The sequence below is a fragment of the Micropterus salmoides genome, unplaced genomic scaffold, assembly GCF_014851395.1.
Source record: "Micropterus salmoides isolate LMB-PRFRI ecotype aquatic unplaced genomic scaffold, ASM1485139v1 Ms_hic_scaffold_7, whole genome shotgun sequence".
In the NCBI taxonomy this organism is placed as follows: domain Eukaryota; kingdom Metazoa; phylum Chordata; class Actinopteri; order Centrarchiformes; family Centrarchidae; genus Micropterus; species Micropterus salmoides.
The window spans coordinates 2,226,691-2,243,480 of NW_024044459.1; the positions used below are offsets into that span (position 1 = coordinate 2,226,691).

At 41.6% G+C, this 16,790-nt stretch overlaps 2 protein-coding genes across 4 annotated transcripts in view; one reads left to right on the plus strand and one right to left on the minus strand.

Annotated features, from left to right (window-relative positions):
* The window catches only part of npr3 (natriuretic peptide receptor 3), a 229,411-nt gene that overhangs the window by 90,566 nt on the left and 122,055 nt on the right, over positions 1-16,790 (plus strand). The window lies entirely within an intron of this gene.
* LOC119891301 (PDZ domain-containing protein 2-like) overlaps positions 1-16,790 on the minus strand; it is a 28,787-nt gene that overhangs the window by 2,263 nt on the left and 9,734 nt on the right. The window contains exons 4-5 of the mRNA XM_038702806.1: positions 12,893-13,133; positions 12,349-12,471 (exon numbers count right to left, since the gene is read on the minus strand). Of these exons, the coding sequence (XP_038558734.1) occupies positions 12,349-12,471; positions 12,893-13,133 (364 nt within the window). The remainder of the gene's footprint in view (positions 1-12,348; positions 12,472-12,892; positions 13,134-16,790) is intronic.

Sequence of the window (16,790 nt, forward strand, 5' to 3'; positions counted from 1 at the left end):
AAATGTTCAGTCATTAAGAAATAAGACCAACGAGCTGCAGGCTAACACAAACTATCTACATGAATATAGAGATGCCTGCATTATGGACTTCAGCGAGACATGGCTTAGGTCAAAGGATACCGGCTCTGACAGGGACACAAACGCTACGGGGAAATCCTAAGGAGGAGAGTATGTGTTTACATAAATCAGTGATGATGCAGTAATGTCTCCATCAGGGCATCCATATGCTCAGCTGACATTGAACTGTTGTCCGTCTCGGTCCATCCTTTTTATTTTCCCAGGGAGTTTCACCAGTTATTTGTGAAAGTGGTGTATATGCACTCAAAAACAAATGCCCAAATCGCTGCTGGCACTATTTTCAGTGTGACTCAAAGACTTCAGTCCCTCTCCCCTGATGCCCTATGTTTTCTGTAAACTTAAAAAATCACAGAACCCCCCCCTTGGTTCCTTCTCCCACAGTAACATCTACCTTACCCCTGTATACAGGACATTGCTTAATAGAGAAAAGGTAAAGACAAGAGAAATCAAGGTTTGAAGACACTGTCTCTAAACTACAGGGATGCTTTGACTGTACGGATTGGTCTGTGTTTAAAGACTCTTCCTCAGATATTGATGAACTCACTGATACTGTATGCAGTTACATCACATTTTGTGAAGACACTGTCTTAAAGGTGAGGAGGCAGAAAGAAGAGAGGCTAGGGGAGAGGTCCAACCAAAAATTAGGAGGGCCAAGTTACAATATAAAAATAAGTTAGAGGAGAGTTTGAGCTTGGGAGATCAGTCTTTAGCTACTGTAGCTAGCCAGTCCCCGGTAGTCAGTGCGGAACGGCCTGAGTTAGCCTCTGGTAGCCGTCCTCCGGCATCCCCTGTGCAGCCAGGAAGGAGGGGGGGCTGGGCGACTGTCCGAAGGAGGAATAGTCGTAAGCATTCAAAGTCCACGGGGCACCATCAACCTGTTCACGTTTCTAACAGATTTTCCCCACTCAGCGACACACCCGCTGAGAAACCAACTCTGATCATTGGCATCTCTGGGGCCAGAGCAGACGACATTGAGTCTTATTTGAAACTGCTGGCTAAGGATAAACGTAAATACAGTAAGATTGTTATTCACGTCGGCGGTAATGACTCCCGGTTACGCCAATCGGAGGTCACTAAGATTAATGTTGAAAAACAATGTCGGACACCGTAGTTTTCTCTGGACCCCTACCAAATCTGACCAGTGATGACATGTATAGCTGCATGTCGTCATTCCGCCGCTGGTTGTCAAGGTGGTGTCCAGCAAACGATGTGGGCTTTGTAGATAATTGGCAGACTTTCTGGGGAAGACCTGGTCTGATCCGGAGAGACGGCATCCATCCCACTTGGGAAGGAGCAGCTCTCATTTCTAGAAATCTGGCCAAGTTTATTAGTGGACCAAATCCATGACAACCCAGAGTTGAGACCAGGAGGCAGAGTCGCAGTTTAACACACTACTCTGCCCTTCTAATTCAGCAGTTACCCACCCAAAACCCTACGCAGAGTCGCAGTCTAACACACTTCTCTGCTCTTCCATTTCAGGAGTTACTTAGTGAAAATCCTATAGTGACGGTGTCTGCCCCCCGACCATCAAAATTATTTAAAAAGGTAAACAGAAGAGGAGCATAAAAACCTCATAAAAATTAAAACCACAAGAGCAATAGTGCAAACTAATAGGAGAGTTAAATGTGGACTCTTAAACATCAGATCTCTCTCTTCTAAAGGTGTACTAGTAAATGAACTAATATCAGATTATGATATTGATTTATTTTGTCTTACTGAAACCTGGCTGGGTGATGGAGAATATGTTAGCCTAAATGAATCCGCCCCTCCCAGTCATATTAATACTCATATTCCTCGAGGCACAGGCCGAGGAGGTGGAATTGCAGCTATCTTCAACTCTACTCTACTAATCAGCTCTAAACCTAAACTAAATTATAACTCATTTGAAAGCCTTGTTCTTTGTCTTTCGCACCCAAGTTGGAAATCACTGCAACCAATTGTCTTCGTTATAGTGTACCGAGCACCTGGCCCATATTCTGAATTCTTATCTGAATTTGCAGAGTTTTTGTCAACTTTAGTCCTTAAAACGGACAAAGTTATTATTGTAGGGGATTTTAATATTCATGTGGACGTTGAGAATGACAGCTTTAGTACTGCGTTTATCTCTCTGTTAATTTCCATTGGCTTCTCTCAGAGTGTTCATGAACCGACTCACTGTTTTAACCACACCCTCGACCTTGTTTTGGTGTATGGTATTGAAATTGAGTCACAGCTCTATTGAGCCAAGTATTCCCATAGCTCTCAGTAGTTACGACTTCATGAGCTTCTTTAATGATAAAATTCTAACTATTAGAAACAAAATTCACCAAGACCTGCCCTCAACTGGCACCGACTTATCTCTAAACCCAAGAACCTTAGAAACAGCTGTAAAACCAGATATATGTTTAGACTGCTTTGCTTCCCTCAATCTTTACCAACTAACTTCAATAATTTCTTCATCTAAACCATCAACCTGCCTCTTAGACCCCATCCCGACTAGGCTGCTTAAAGAAGTTTTACCCTTAGTCAGCACTTCTATACTAGATATGATCAATCTATCTCTATCAACAGGCTATGTACCACAGTACTTTAAAGTAGCTGTAATTAAACCTCTTCTGAAAAAGCCCAAACTTGATCCGGATGTTTTAGCCAACTATAGACCTATAACTAACCTTCCATTTCTCTCTAAGGTTCTGGAGAAAGCAGTTGCTAAACAGCTGTGTGACTTTCTACAGAGCAATAGTTTATTTATTATTATATATTATTAATTATTATTTAGGATTAGGATGAGGATTATTTTCAGTCAGGATTTAGAGCTTATCATACCACAGAGACAGCACTGGTGAAAATTACTAATGACCTCCTTATTGCATCAGACAAAGGACTTGTCTCTGTACTGGTTTTATTAGATCTTAGTGCTGCATTTGATACCATTGACCATCAGATCCTATTGCAGAGACTGGAACATTTCATTGGCATTAAAGGAACCGCTCTAAGCTGGTTTAAGTCCTATTTATCAGATCGATTTCAGTTTGTACATGTTAACGATGAGTCCTCCATGCATGCCAAAGTTAGTCATGGAGTTCCTCAAGGATCTGTCCTCGGACCAATCCTCTTCACTTTATATATGCTTCCTTTAGACAATATTATCAGGAAATATTCCATAAGCTTTCACTGTTATGCAGATGATACTCAGTTATATCTATCGATCAAACCAGATGAAACTCATCAGTTAGCTAAACTTCAAATGTGCCTTCAGGATGTTAAAACCGGAATGACCTGTAATTTTCTAATGTTAAACTAAGATAAAACTGAAGTTATTGTTCTGGGGCCTAAGCACCACCGTGACGCATTATCTAAGGATATAGTTTCCCTTGATGGCATCGCCCTGGCCTCCAGCACCACTGTGAGGAATCTTGGAGTTATCTTTGATCAGGACATGTTGTTTAAGTCTCACATTAAGCAAATTTCAAGGACCGCCTTTTTTCACCTACGTAATATTGCGAAAATCAGGAACATCCTGTCTAAAAATGATGCAGAAAAACTAGTCCATGCATTTGTTACTTCTAGGCTGGATTACTGCAATTCCTTATTATTAGGCTGCTCGAAAAAGTCCATTAAGACTCTTCAGCTGATCCAGAATGCTGCAGCACGTGTTCTGACAGGAACCAGGAAAAGAGATCATATTTCTCCTGTCTTAGCTTCTTTGCATTGGCTTCCAGTAAAATCCAGAATAGAATTTAAAATCATTCTTCTTACCTACAAAGCTCTTAATGGTCATAGTACCTTACTACCCCACCAGAGCACTGCGCTCCCAGAATGCAGGGTTACTTGTGGTTCCTAGAGTCTCCAAAAGTAGACTAGGAGCCAGAGCGTTCAGCTATCAAGCTCCTCTCCTTAAAGTCTTAAGACTTTCCTCTTTGATAAAGCTTATAGTTAGGGCTGGCTCAGGTTAGTCCTGAACCATCCCTTAGTTATGCTGCTATAGGCCTAGACTGCCGGGGGATTTCCTATGATGCACTGAGCTCCTCTCTCCTCTACTTTCTCTCCCTCTGTATGCAACCTCATCCCATTATTGCATGTTACTAACACAACTTCTCCCCTTTCTGGTAGTCTTGTGCTTTCTCGTCCCTCTCCTCTCTCCACCTATCACTTCCTGCAGGTTTTCTGGCTCTGGAGCTGTGGAGTCTGGATCTGTGGCTGCGGGTCACCTGCTGCCCCCGTGTTCCTGCTCGACACCCTCTGCTGCAACGACTATAAAGTCCTATTGTTATTATTGTTATTATAATCATTAACATTACAACTGTTACCATTAACACTACTATAAATATCTGTACCATTTTTCATTTAGTCTATAACAACATCACCTTTACTGTCTGTACCTCTGTGTGTGTATATTGTGTAGGCTGCCTCCCTCCCCTCTCTCTCTCCTTCCATCCCTCTCTTTTTCTCTCTGTTCCTCTCTCTCCTTCACCCCAACCGGTCGAGGCAGATGGCTGCCCACCCTGAGCCATGGTTCTGCTCGAGGTTTCTGCCTCTTAAAAGGAAGTTTTTCCTTGCCTCTGTTGCCTAGTGCTTGCTCTTGGTGGAAACTTTTGGGCTTCTGTAAATAGCATCATAGAGTATGGTCTAGACCAGCTCTTTTATGAAAAGCGCTGTGAGATAACTGTTGTTGTGATTTGGCACTATATAAATAAAATTGAATTGAATTAATTTTTTCCAATTTTCTAGGTGGCGCTAGCGAGTCATTTTGCCATGCCCATGCGCGAAACCCATAAAATGAAATTTTTCACCAGTTCTGACATGTGTGCAAAGTTTGGTGAGTTTTCGAGTATGCTCAGGTCTCCAAAATGGAGCTTAATTTGCAGAACAACAGAACAAAAAAAAAAAAAAAATATATATATATATATATATATATATATATATATATATATATATATATATAATCTTTACAAATTCAATAGGGACCTCACACGGTCGTGCTCGGGCCTAATTAATTATATAACAATATATCTTGCTTGTGGTTTTCCCCAAGAGGCCTGACAACGATAAATCATGATGTTTTCTGAACTATTCAGTGTTTGGAACTAGCAGCATTCCCGTGACACGCGCCACTTCCGTATTCCACAGTTCCGAGTGTCGTAACTCTCTTTTTAAAATAAATTACAAAGCAGTAATTATATGGATTTTATTTAGGAATTCACTCAGTAGCTTAACCATCTGCATTTCAACAAATAACACTGTTAATGCTGTCTCTCCGTCCTTCCAAAAAAAAAGAATTACTACTGTAAGTACAGTTAACGTAGTAATCAATGCAAATTATACAAAAAGTGCTGCAAATATAGTCTGCTGTTAGTGTTGTAACGTCACACCTCTTCCCTCTAAAATTAAGCACAAACAGATAATAATGCTTTCCGGACTCACCAAAAGAAATGATAGGCTATCATATGTAAGTATAAGGATAGTAATCAAAACACATTATGTCTTAATATTTATCCGAAAACTGCTGCAAATATAGTCGCTGCTGGTGTCTGTCCCACCTGAAACCGTTCAAAGTGGTTGACAGCCCGGATTGGTTGGAACTACCGAGAGTTGCATGGAGCACGTGATTGCGTGGCAGCAAGAGTTTCATAACTCTCTTATTTAAGGGCTCTGGTTGTGATCACGTTGAAAGTGACCAATCATAAGAGGGTCAGTGCCCTCCTTGGTTTCCGCCCCCAAATTGTCAAAAGTCATGTAGACTCGAGCGAGTAGAAATCAGCTGAGCGAGCAGAAATACACTGGGCGAGCAAAACACCACTCTGCCAGCAGAAGCAAACCAGGCGCGAGCAGAATTCCACTGTTCAAGCAGAGTTATCCTTTGAGAGCAAACTGCGCGCGAGCAGAATTCCACTGTTCAAGCAGAGTTATCCTTTGAGAGCAAACTGCGCGCGAACAGAATTCCACTGTTCAAGCAGAGTTATCCTTTGAGAGCAAACCAGGCACTCGCTCACACAAACCTGTACAAATCTCGGTTGTTGAATTTGTGAGTACTGTATTGTGCGTGCGGGAAGGTTAATTTTTGCACATGTGGAATAACATAATTTGCTCGTGAGCATGTTTTACACGCTCACTACTTAAATAAACGCCATACTACGCTTCTCCAACAAACACCGCCTGTCCCTTCACACAAAGCAATTCCAGTCCCGGCTGGTCTCATCTGTGACACCACAATGGTGGAATGAGCTACCACACTCCATCAGAGCAGGGGCGTCCCTCTCTAACTTCAAGAAGCTCTTGAAAACTCATCTCTTCCGAGAACACTTCCTCTTATAACACCTCTAACTCCTAACCTCTAACATGCACTTCCTGTGCTCTTCTTCTTCTATGCCCTTACAATTATCTTATATTAATGAACTTTTTTTGTTAACTCTTACTTCCTTCCCTAGGTATTTACCCCATTGATGTGATATGAACTATGAGCTCTTACTAGTATTTATTGCTGCTCTTACTAGTATGTATTGTCAGTTGTAGATCTGTATTTGATGCTCTGTTGATGCTTGTATGTTGTTCCTCAAATGTAAGTCATTTTGGATAAAAGCATCTGCCAAATGAGTAAATGTTAACTTTGTGGACTGGTTTGTAGATTGTTTAAAGTGTAGGTCTCAGAGGGTGAGAGTAAATGGCTTTCTGTCAGATCAGCGCTCCTCCACTGGCTCTCCTCAGGCTGTCTCCTGTCTCCTCTGCTGTATATTCTCTATACCAATGACTGTAGAAGCCCGCACGAGGACAGGCATATCCTTAAATTTGCTGATGATAAGTCTTTTATTGAATCTGTTCTTACTTTTGCTATGATTGCATGGTATGGAAACCTGAACATTGGGGACAAAAACCACCTAAACAATCTTGTGAAGATGGCTGTTGAGGTTATAGGTGTCTCACAGACTCCCCTGACTGCTATCTTTGACCAGCAGGTTCTCCGTAAGTCCAGGTCTATATTACACTGCAAAAACCGTCCTCTAACTCTTCCCTCAGGTCATAGATTTAGAGTTCCATGATTCAAGTACAATAGGAGCAAAAACGCGTTTGTTACCTGTGCAATAACCCTGCTAAATCGTCTCAGGTAACATATTTAGAGATTGTTTTTAATGTTTATTTATAGTGTATTGTATGTACTGGTTACATTTTATTTTATTTTTCTGTGTGCATCTTTTGTGTATTTGTGGTGTTTATTCTGATCCTTGTATATTTATCTTGTGCAAGTCAAGTTTCCCAAGTTTTTTGGGATAATAATAAATGAACTGAACTGAACTAATTGATGTGTGATGTTTAACTGACCATATAGGAAGAATGTGAAGAGTTTGGTGAACATGCTGATTTAATACAGTGTTACGGCTGCCGCCGCCCCACCTGTATTTGCCTGTGCTTTTAAGTAGGCTATCTGTTATGCTGAGCAGGCTGTGCAAGCCCACGCGGAGGATTGGCTGCACAAGGAGAGAAGGTCCCGCCTACTTCCTGGGTTTCCAGTGACCATGCCCTCGATTGGTGCGGCATGCTCTACGGGCCAATCAAATGGCAACAGTGACGACCACCACCTGCTTAAAAGCCTGCCAGGTCTGCCAGTCGAGGCAGCAATCTGACCTGAGTTGCTTGCCTTGGGAATGCATGGCATAGAGCTTATAGTAGTGTTTTGTAACCCGTGTTAGACTTTGTGTCTTGACTTTGTGTGTTTCACTGTGTGAAGGTAAGAGAGTGGGCCAGGTTTAAGCTTAGCTATCACTGACACCTTTCTTGCACATACCATAGTTGTTTTATGTTAGTTTTCACCAGGTTCAGGGGTGCTGTGTGTTTTGTGTTTTTCAAATGCTGTAGGTTAGTGAGCTTTTGGTTTATTCTTGTTTTTGTTAGTACCTCTGTAAGCAGTAATCCTCCTTTTGAGGATCTCCTTTTGTTATAATTGTTTGTTGATTTCCACAGCACCCATTGGCCCATCCTCTGTTTGTGCTCCACTTGCATTATTTCAAATAAATATCCTTCCAAACCAACAACATCTGGTTTATGTTTATGTCCCTATACCCCTAGACACCTCGGGACGTAACAACAGGAACAACAGAAGCTGAACCTACAGAAATGGATTTCAGAGATCCACCAGTCCATAAACAATAAAGATGAGATGTCTGGTTTTGTTTAATAGCTAATGAAATGGGAAATGTGACGTCAACCCTCCTCGTATCATCATCTGAGGAGACAGAAAGGACATACACATTCTTGTGATCCAAGGAATACAGACATTACAGTCGCTACCCAGAGAGGTTGATAGGAGAAGTACGATTTATTCTCTTTCCAAAACCTAAAATAAATCCAGAAAAATGTCGGCTGTGGATTGTTTGAAATGTAATGTTAGGTAGATAACGTTAGCTAGCTTCCTACTGAATGTAACATAATAAAGCTCTGAGATCGCTTTTTCCAACAAATTTTGGATGGGATCCTTGAAAATGGAGGTGGCTCTTCTGTGGACTTTGTGATAGTAAATGCTCTGCAGGGAGGGTACTGGAGTCCTGGTGATCTTTTCAGCTGTCTTCACCACTCTCTGCAGGCGTCTGCAGTCCATAACAGTAGTGCTGCCATATCACACGGTTATGCAGCTGGTCAGAATGCTCTCAACAGTGCACCTGTAGAAGTTGCAGAGGATCTTAGGTGAACTTCCTCAGTCTCTTTAGGAAATACAGCCACTGTTGAGCCTTCTTGACCAGCTGTGTGGTGTTCAGTGTCCAAATGAGGTCTTCGCTGATGTGAACGCCCAGATATTCAAGGTCCGCAAATTTCAGTATGATGTTGTCCTTGTGGGAGGCAGCACAGTCATGAGTGAACAGGGTGTAGAGGTTGGGGCTGAGGACGCATCCCTGTGGAGTACCAATGTTTGTGATAATGGTGGATGAGGTTCTGCTGCCGATCCTGACTAACTGGTGCCTGCCAGTCAGAAATTCCAGGACCCAGTCGCAGAGTGTGGGGTGCAGTCCAAGTGCAGACAGTTTATGGGTGAGTTTGTGAGGGATGGCTGTATTAAAAGCAGAGCTGTAGTCAACAAAGAGCATCCTGATGTAGGAGTCTTTGTTTTCCAGGTGGGAGAGAGAGTAATAGAGGGCAGCAGCAGTGGCGTCTGAGGTTGAATTGACCAGTGTGTGCCTCCTCTCTGTGCTGTCACTGGATGCCTCGAAGCGGGAGTAGAATATGTTGAGGTCATCCAGCAGGTTGTTTGTAGGGCTGATGGTGTTGATGGTAGCCTTGTAGTCTGTGATATGCTGCAGGCCTTGTCACATCTGCCCGGGGTCAGCAGAAGAATAGAAACAGTCCAGCGTCTCTGTGTACTGCTTCTTAACCGCTGTGTTTCTTGGCCACTGTGATGGCTTCTCGGTACCTCGCAGCTTTGTACTCCATCTCGTTGCCTGATGTAAATGCAAGAGAGCGAGCACGCAGCATGTGACACACCTTACTGTTTATCAAGGGCTTATGGTTAGGGAACTTTCTGTCTTGTAGTGTGGGCACGATGTCAACACGGGTGCTGATGTACCCAGTAACATACTCTGCATAGTCCTGTATGCTGACAGAAGAGTCCTCCAGAGTGTCTGCTGCCAGAAACACATTCCAGTCTGCAGGGTGATCTCTGGAGTCCAGAGTTTGACTTGTTTGGTGGCAGGGTTTGTTTGTTTCAGTCTTTTTCAGTAGACCGGGTACAAGAACAAAGAGATGTGGTCTGAATGTCCGAAGTGGGGGCGGGGTGCAGCTCTGTATTAGGGCTGAACAATTTTGGAAAATAATCTAATTGCGATTTGTTTAACCAATATTGCGATTGCGATTTAATATATGATTATTTTTTAAGCTCTATATCTTCCATATTATTCAAAACAGACAAGCAATAAATTATTTTATAGTATGACCAACACAATATTAGATATGTTAAACATAAATTGTACTTTCCTGTAGGCCGATAATATCGCAAATGCAATTAATCGTTCAGCCCTACTCTGTATGCACCACGTATGTTGCTGTAAACGTGATCCAGAGTATTCTTTTCATGGGTGGGAATGTCTACGTGTTGTATTTAGGGAATACAGTCCATAGGCTGCACAGGTTGAAGTCGCCTATAGTGATACTGTTTTATTTATTTATTTTTTTTAAACACACACACACACACACGCTTACTGTTTTATTTATTTATTTTATTTTTAATGTATTTTTATTTTTTAACACACACACACACACGCTTACTGTTTTATTTATTTCAAACCCTATTTAAATTTTTAATATATTTAAATTTTTCTAACAAACACACATACGCTGTGTATGAATAGTGAATAGTGATAAAGACAGCATCAGGATGAGTCGTTTCTAACATGCTGATAGCGTTGTGTAGACTGCTGAGCGCTGCCATAGAGTTAGCTCGCGTGAGGATGTAAACAGCAGCTGGAAATACAGCAGTAAATTCCCTTGGAAGATAGCAGGGCCGGTATTTCAGCAGTAAAAACTCCACAGTTGATAAATACACACACACCTCCCCCTTCGGTCTTACTGGTGCCTGCGGCTCTCCCCGGTACACGGAGTGAGTCTGTAGCTGGATGGCGTTTTCTGGGACGCTATCTGAGAATTGGAGCAAAGCACTCTCTAATTTCCTGTTGGACTGTAATCCTGGTCCTGAGCTTGTCCAGTTTATTTTCCAGAGATCACATGTTAGCTAGTAGGAGGCTGGGTAGTGGTGGTCGGCTAGCTTGGGCTTTTAGTCTAGCATGGAGCCGTTTACCATGCTTACATCACCGCCCCTGGTGCGCACTCCTAGTATCAGCTTGTTCAGTCGAACTTGGTGCTTCGGTGCTTTCACGGGAGTGGTGGTGTGTGGCCTCGTGAGCAAACAATGTGTTGTAGCTCCGGTGGTATAAAACCAGTAAATCCAAAATGACTGTGTGTGTTGGTAATGTCCAGTAGAGCCTGTCTGTTGTACATTAGCAGTGCATGGCAATTGTGCATTCCAGATAAAAACGCACACAAAAGAAAAAGAAGAACAAGCCGGCATTTGGGAGTGGAGCAAACACATCTGCCTCGGGGGATGCCATGTGTCAACATGAGTGTAGTGATTGTGCAAGAGCTGTCACTGGCTTCATTTCCAGACTTTGTTAATTTACACAGTCCAGATGTACAGCTTCTGAAGATGTGCTGAGTGAGTCGAGATGAGAAGGCAGATCTGTTGTGCACCACTGCGGTGTCTCATTGCGCTATGTGTGCCTGACTGCTCTGTCTGTTCACTGCAGCAATTTTACACACAAAAGCTAAACTGAAGATTAAATGGTGATTTATGCACAGAGGATGTTATTAAAAACTATTGACAGTTTGTTTTGCAATTCTTTAATGCTATTTCATGTTATCTTGGATTTTTAAGATGATGATAATTCCATCAGTTAGCCGAGTTAAAGTAAAGGACTCAGTAGCAAAATTCATGTCTAATATTGGGGAATGGCAAGACTGCATCCTGCCACCTGACATTTTCCTGGACTTATGCTGGCAGTACAACAGCTGCAGTGCTCCACAACTGATCATGAGTGCCAGTGGCATATAGTTCGGCCTTGAAATTAAATGTGTGAGAGGCATCATTCTATTCCTCTCACATAAAATTTTATGTTGATAATAAACATCAAACTTTTATGGTGTATCTGCGGACATACTTGTGTTTTTCAGAGACTACTTTATAGACATATACACAGAAACTGGAGTGGAAATATTTTAAAACATTTGGTTTCAGTACTTTGGAGTTTACTGACAGAGTCAGACAAAAGTCTGTGGCACAGCCCGTACATTCTCACATCAGGTAAATTTTTATTCACCACACGTGTGTGTGAAAACCAGCATACGTAACCTTTTTCTGCATGGGCAATGTTTATGCATGAGGTGATTGTTGGAACAGTGGAAAAACTAAACAAGATGGTTTTGGTGAGTTTGATTTATTAATTGTGTCTTACAAGAAGTCTGCAAGGCAAATTGTTCAGCAAAGGAGAGAAATGTGAATTCAAATGGTTATTTTTCTGTTTACTAAGGAAAATGAATTCTTAATTTCTTAAGTTTATTTTGTTTATTTGACTAAAAAAGCTCAGAGAGCTTGTGTAACGTAGCAAAGTTGCCACTGTTGAAGGTTTCACACATCTCCCAGCTGAAACTATCATTATCAACATCCTGTTCAATGTTTCATTCTTAAATCTCTTAAATTGTTACACATTGCACCTTGAACGTGTCCCTGCTAAGAGACTTAAAAGGAAAAAAGGTCACCTTTAAAGATGTGTTTGACAATGAGAGGCCTGTCTCCGTGGCTTGAAGACTTTCCCCCCTCCAGACTGAAGCCCAGGCCAGCAGAAGACTTGTCAAGCTCCACTGTTAAAGCATCGTCTGGACCTACATTTACAAGAGAAATATTTCAACACCCAGAATTACAGTGGCAAAATATTACTATAGCGAGAGAAATTGCTTCTGCTTACTATAGGAGCTAAGTTAACTTGCTTCAAGCTGACGATGGCTAAAACTGCAACAGCAAGGGTTGTTTATAAGGTTAATGCCTGTGTTTGAAACAGTGAAAAGGTCTACAGGAGCTGGACTTGTCTACAGGACAAGTAGATCAGAGCGTTTTTAAATTAGTTTCATAGGTGACAAGTATACAAATGCAACGTGACTGAACGTGTTAATGTTAAAAAGACAGGTAAGGTAAGGGTTAATGAGGTTAAACATAATAGTAGATGTTGCTGGGGGTATCCTGCTTTACCATCATCAAGACTACCACGTTTGTCTATATGGTCATAGATGTAAGTCTAAGCCTTACCTGCTTCCGCCTCCACAGACTTCTTCCTAGCAAAACACATGTTATGTCTGTCAGAGACACAGCCCATGTCTCTGCTAATGACTACTAAGGCTTGATTGGACAGCCTGGCTTGATGAAGGCAAGACACAGCCTCTCCATGGGTTTTACCCTCCAGACTTGTGCCGTTTATGGATAAAATACTGTCACCTCTCTGGATTGTGCCTTCGCGGCTAGCTGCACCTTTGCTGAAGATCCGATGAACCTGGACACAAAGGTACGCGTGAGAGCATTAACACCCGCTGCCCAGAAAGGTTGTCAAGAACTATTATTAGTTATTATTAACTAGTATTAAAACAACACCAACCAGTCTCCATATTATTTTTCACATTTACATTTATATATCATTAATTCATTAATCATTATATATGATATGATGTGTACTGCTTTCTCAGTTCTTGTCTTGATAGGTAAAAGAAAAAGAATGGGAAAGCGGAAGAAACAGGAAGCACTCCACAGATTCTGCAAATTTAGCATCAATTCCTCCTCAGCCACAGCCTGTGGCAAAAAATGGGGCAGATAATGCTTTTCACTCACTAAATTTAGCTTTATACATCAGGTATTTGCCAGGAAAAACATTTTTCAATCAATGATATTATCATCAAGAACAATCTTATTTTTATGTTTTTATCTGAAACTTGGTTAGACAACAGAACAGCTGTTCCTATCAAGTCTCTCCCTCCCAACTTCAGTTTTATGAGTGAATCTAGAGTATATATATATTTTTAAATATGAAGCACCTAAATACTGTGCAACATTTACTGAACTGCTGTCTATAATCTGTATTGACTTTGACTGTGTACTTATTGTTGGTGATTTTAACATCCATGTTGACAACCCCCAGGATAGAGGGACTAAAGAACTCTGTTGTGTTCTTGATAATTATGGACTGACCCAACATGAGACATGAGACAGACTCTGGATTTAATCCTCTCCAAGGGTCTGAACATTTCCAAGGATGTGGTGAATGCTGTAGCACTCTCTGATCATTCCTGTGTTTTCTTTGAGAGTGCCATATCTGTGCACACAATGTTAAAACAGAGGTCATCACAAAATGGCATATCACTGAAAACACCAGTGAAACTATTTATTAAAGTATTTATTATCTCATGGGTCAATGAGATGCAAGTAATTTCAATTCTAAAATTACAAATGTTATTGATCCCATCACTAAGGTGAAGGTGGTCTCTGGTAAGAAAAGATCTCCATGAAGAAATGCCACGCTGGTAAGAATGGAAAAAAAGAGTTTCGCACATTGGTAGCAGAAAACAAATCTCCAGATTTCACTTTTTTCACCCCCAACTGGTCGAGGCAGATGGCCGCCCACCCTGAGCCATGGTTCTGCTCGAGGTTTCTGCCTCTTAAAAGGAAGTTTTTCCTTGCCTCTGTCGCCTAGTGCTTGCTCTTGGTGGGAATTGTTGGGCTTCTTTAAATAACATCATAGAGTACGGTCTAAAAGCGCTGTGAGATAACTGTTGTTGTGATTTGGCGCTATATAAATGAAATTGAATTGAACTTCTCCTCTGACATCATTGCTAAAAAATGCATGTGCCTTGTTTGCTTGTGTTGACAGGCTAACCAACCCTCCTATGTGAGTAGCAGTAGCCTGTAATGAATCTTCACTGACAAAATTCAGAAAATTAGACAGGCAAACGTGGCATTGCCTCCATACCATTTACATGTGTTGTCCATGTGTCCACTTGAAATCAATTTAAATAGCATGACACAATTTGATCCTATCAATCACAAAAACCTGGAGGACATTTTACAACATCTGAAATCCTCCTGCTGCTTTATATTTTGCCAACAGGCCTTTTAAAAATGTTTCTGATTGCAGGGCCTCAGATCATAATCGCAAACTCTTCTCTCAGGTTTCTTCCCACAAGCCTGAAGACTGCAGTCATCAAGCCACTCTCAAAATAGAACACATCACTAATGAGCAATTACAGGCCCATATCAAACCACCCGTTTTCAAGTAAAATCAGGGAAAAAATCTTTTTTTCAACAGCTTAGTGCTTTCTTGGCACTAAATAAATGTTTTGATGTATTCCAGTCAGTATTTTGACAGTACTGAATCGGCTCTTGTCTTAAATGACATTCATTTAAAAACAGACAGTGGCAAAATTTCAGTCTTATTAGTCTTATATATTTAAAGTATTGATCAGTTTTATGAGTGTTATTAGGGCCCGAGCACGACCGTGTGAGGTCCCTATTGAATTTGCTAAGATTATATATATATATATTTTTTTTCCCGCGCATGGGCGTGGCAAAATGACTCGCTAGCGCCACCTAGAAAATTGTAAAAGATTATCCCCTCGTTCACGTTCAACCTACATGTACGAAATTTTCTGGGGACATGTATCATATCAAGACGCACAAAAAAGCCTCAAGAACCCATACCCTAAAGGCAACAGGAAGTCTGCCATTTTTGGATGATTTACACACTCCGTACTTTAACGAACTCCTCCTAGGGATTTAGTCGGATCGACGTCAAATTTCTGCTGTGCCTTCTAAAGGCATTGACGATGAAAAGTTGTGCTATTTGCGAGTTTTCGTCAATGGGCGTGTCCATGGCGTGGCGTCAAAGATCAAGTCTTCGCCATGACAAAGGAAGTTGTTGTAACTTCAGTGTATATGCTCACATCTGCACCAAACTGTACATGTAGGATGAGAGTCCTGCCCTGAACACATGTACATGCTGACATTCACCCACAGTCATAGCGCCACCTGTTGGCAACAGGAAGTGACTTTTAACGAAGCAGCCCCCGCCGCATGTTTCACCTACGTATACAAATTTTGACACAGGAAGTTGTTGTAACTTCAGTGTACATGCTCACATCTGAACCAAACTTTACGTGCTTGATAACTGTGCCACCCCGAAGACATCTACACGCCAATACCGATTTATATTCATAGCGGCAAGTGCTATGTAGCTCCACATAGGGAACACAGGAAGTGACATATAGCACCTTCATGCGGCTTCGGAACCACGTAGCCAGAATGTGCAACTCGGCCGGCTCACACCCGGACGCGCTACAAGTGCGAGGGCCCGCCCAACGCTGCTTGCAGCTTTAATATATTCATATTATTGGATCTCAGTGCGGACGCTCGCTAAGCGCTACCGCGCTGCACAGTGTGCGGGTGAAAATCATTAACGTGAGTTATGCATTGATTTTACTGATCATGTGCAATTTTAGTAGCAGCAGTCACTCAATCAATAGCTACCTGTCTGTGCTAAACAAGGAGAACCACACGTCTCTGTTGTGTGCACCGCACAGTTGTGTGCACCGCACAGACGGTCCGGAGCTGCACTTCCGCATTTCCAAGTTCCACCTTTTTCGTTCTGTCAACATTACGTTATCAATTAACCTCTAGATAATCGATTATTGACATTTGTTAATCGATTCATAATCGTCCAAGTCCAATTATTTTCCACACCCCTAGTAGTGTATAAAGACCTAACATAACGAACCGTTATGTTTTTATTACCTTAGAATGAGCCATTTTTATCTGTATTACCGCGGGCACCCTCTTCTATGGAGGTTGCCATATTTTGTCGTCATGTTTCTACCGTAGCCAAGCATACAGAGCACGTTTCGTCATCACAACATTCTTCACTTCTTCGTCACTACATTGAATATGTACAAAGAAGAAGAGGAAATAATAATAACAGACAGAAACAGACAGCTGACGGCAGAAATCATGGATGTGGATTTTCAAAGATGGAAGGCTATAATGTGGGACAGATGTTTTTAAAGCAATAAAACCGTAACATTAACTTAGATCATGGAAGCATCAGCCAGCTAAACTTTTACTGCCCTGGTAGAAAAATCATGTAAGGTTAGTTGGATTGGTTTATTCT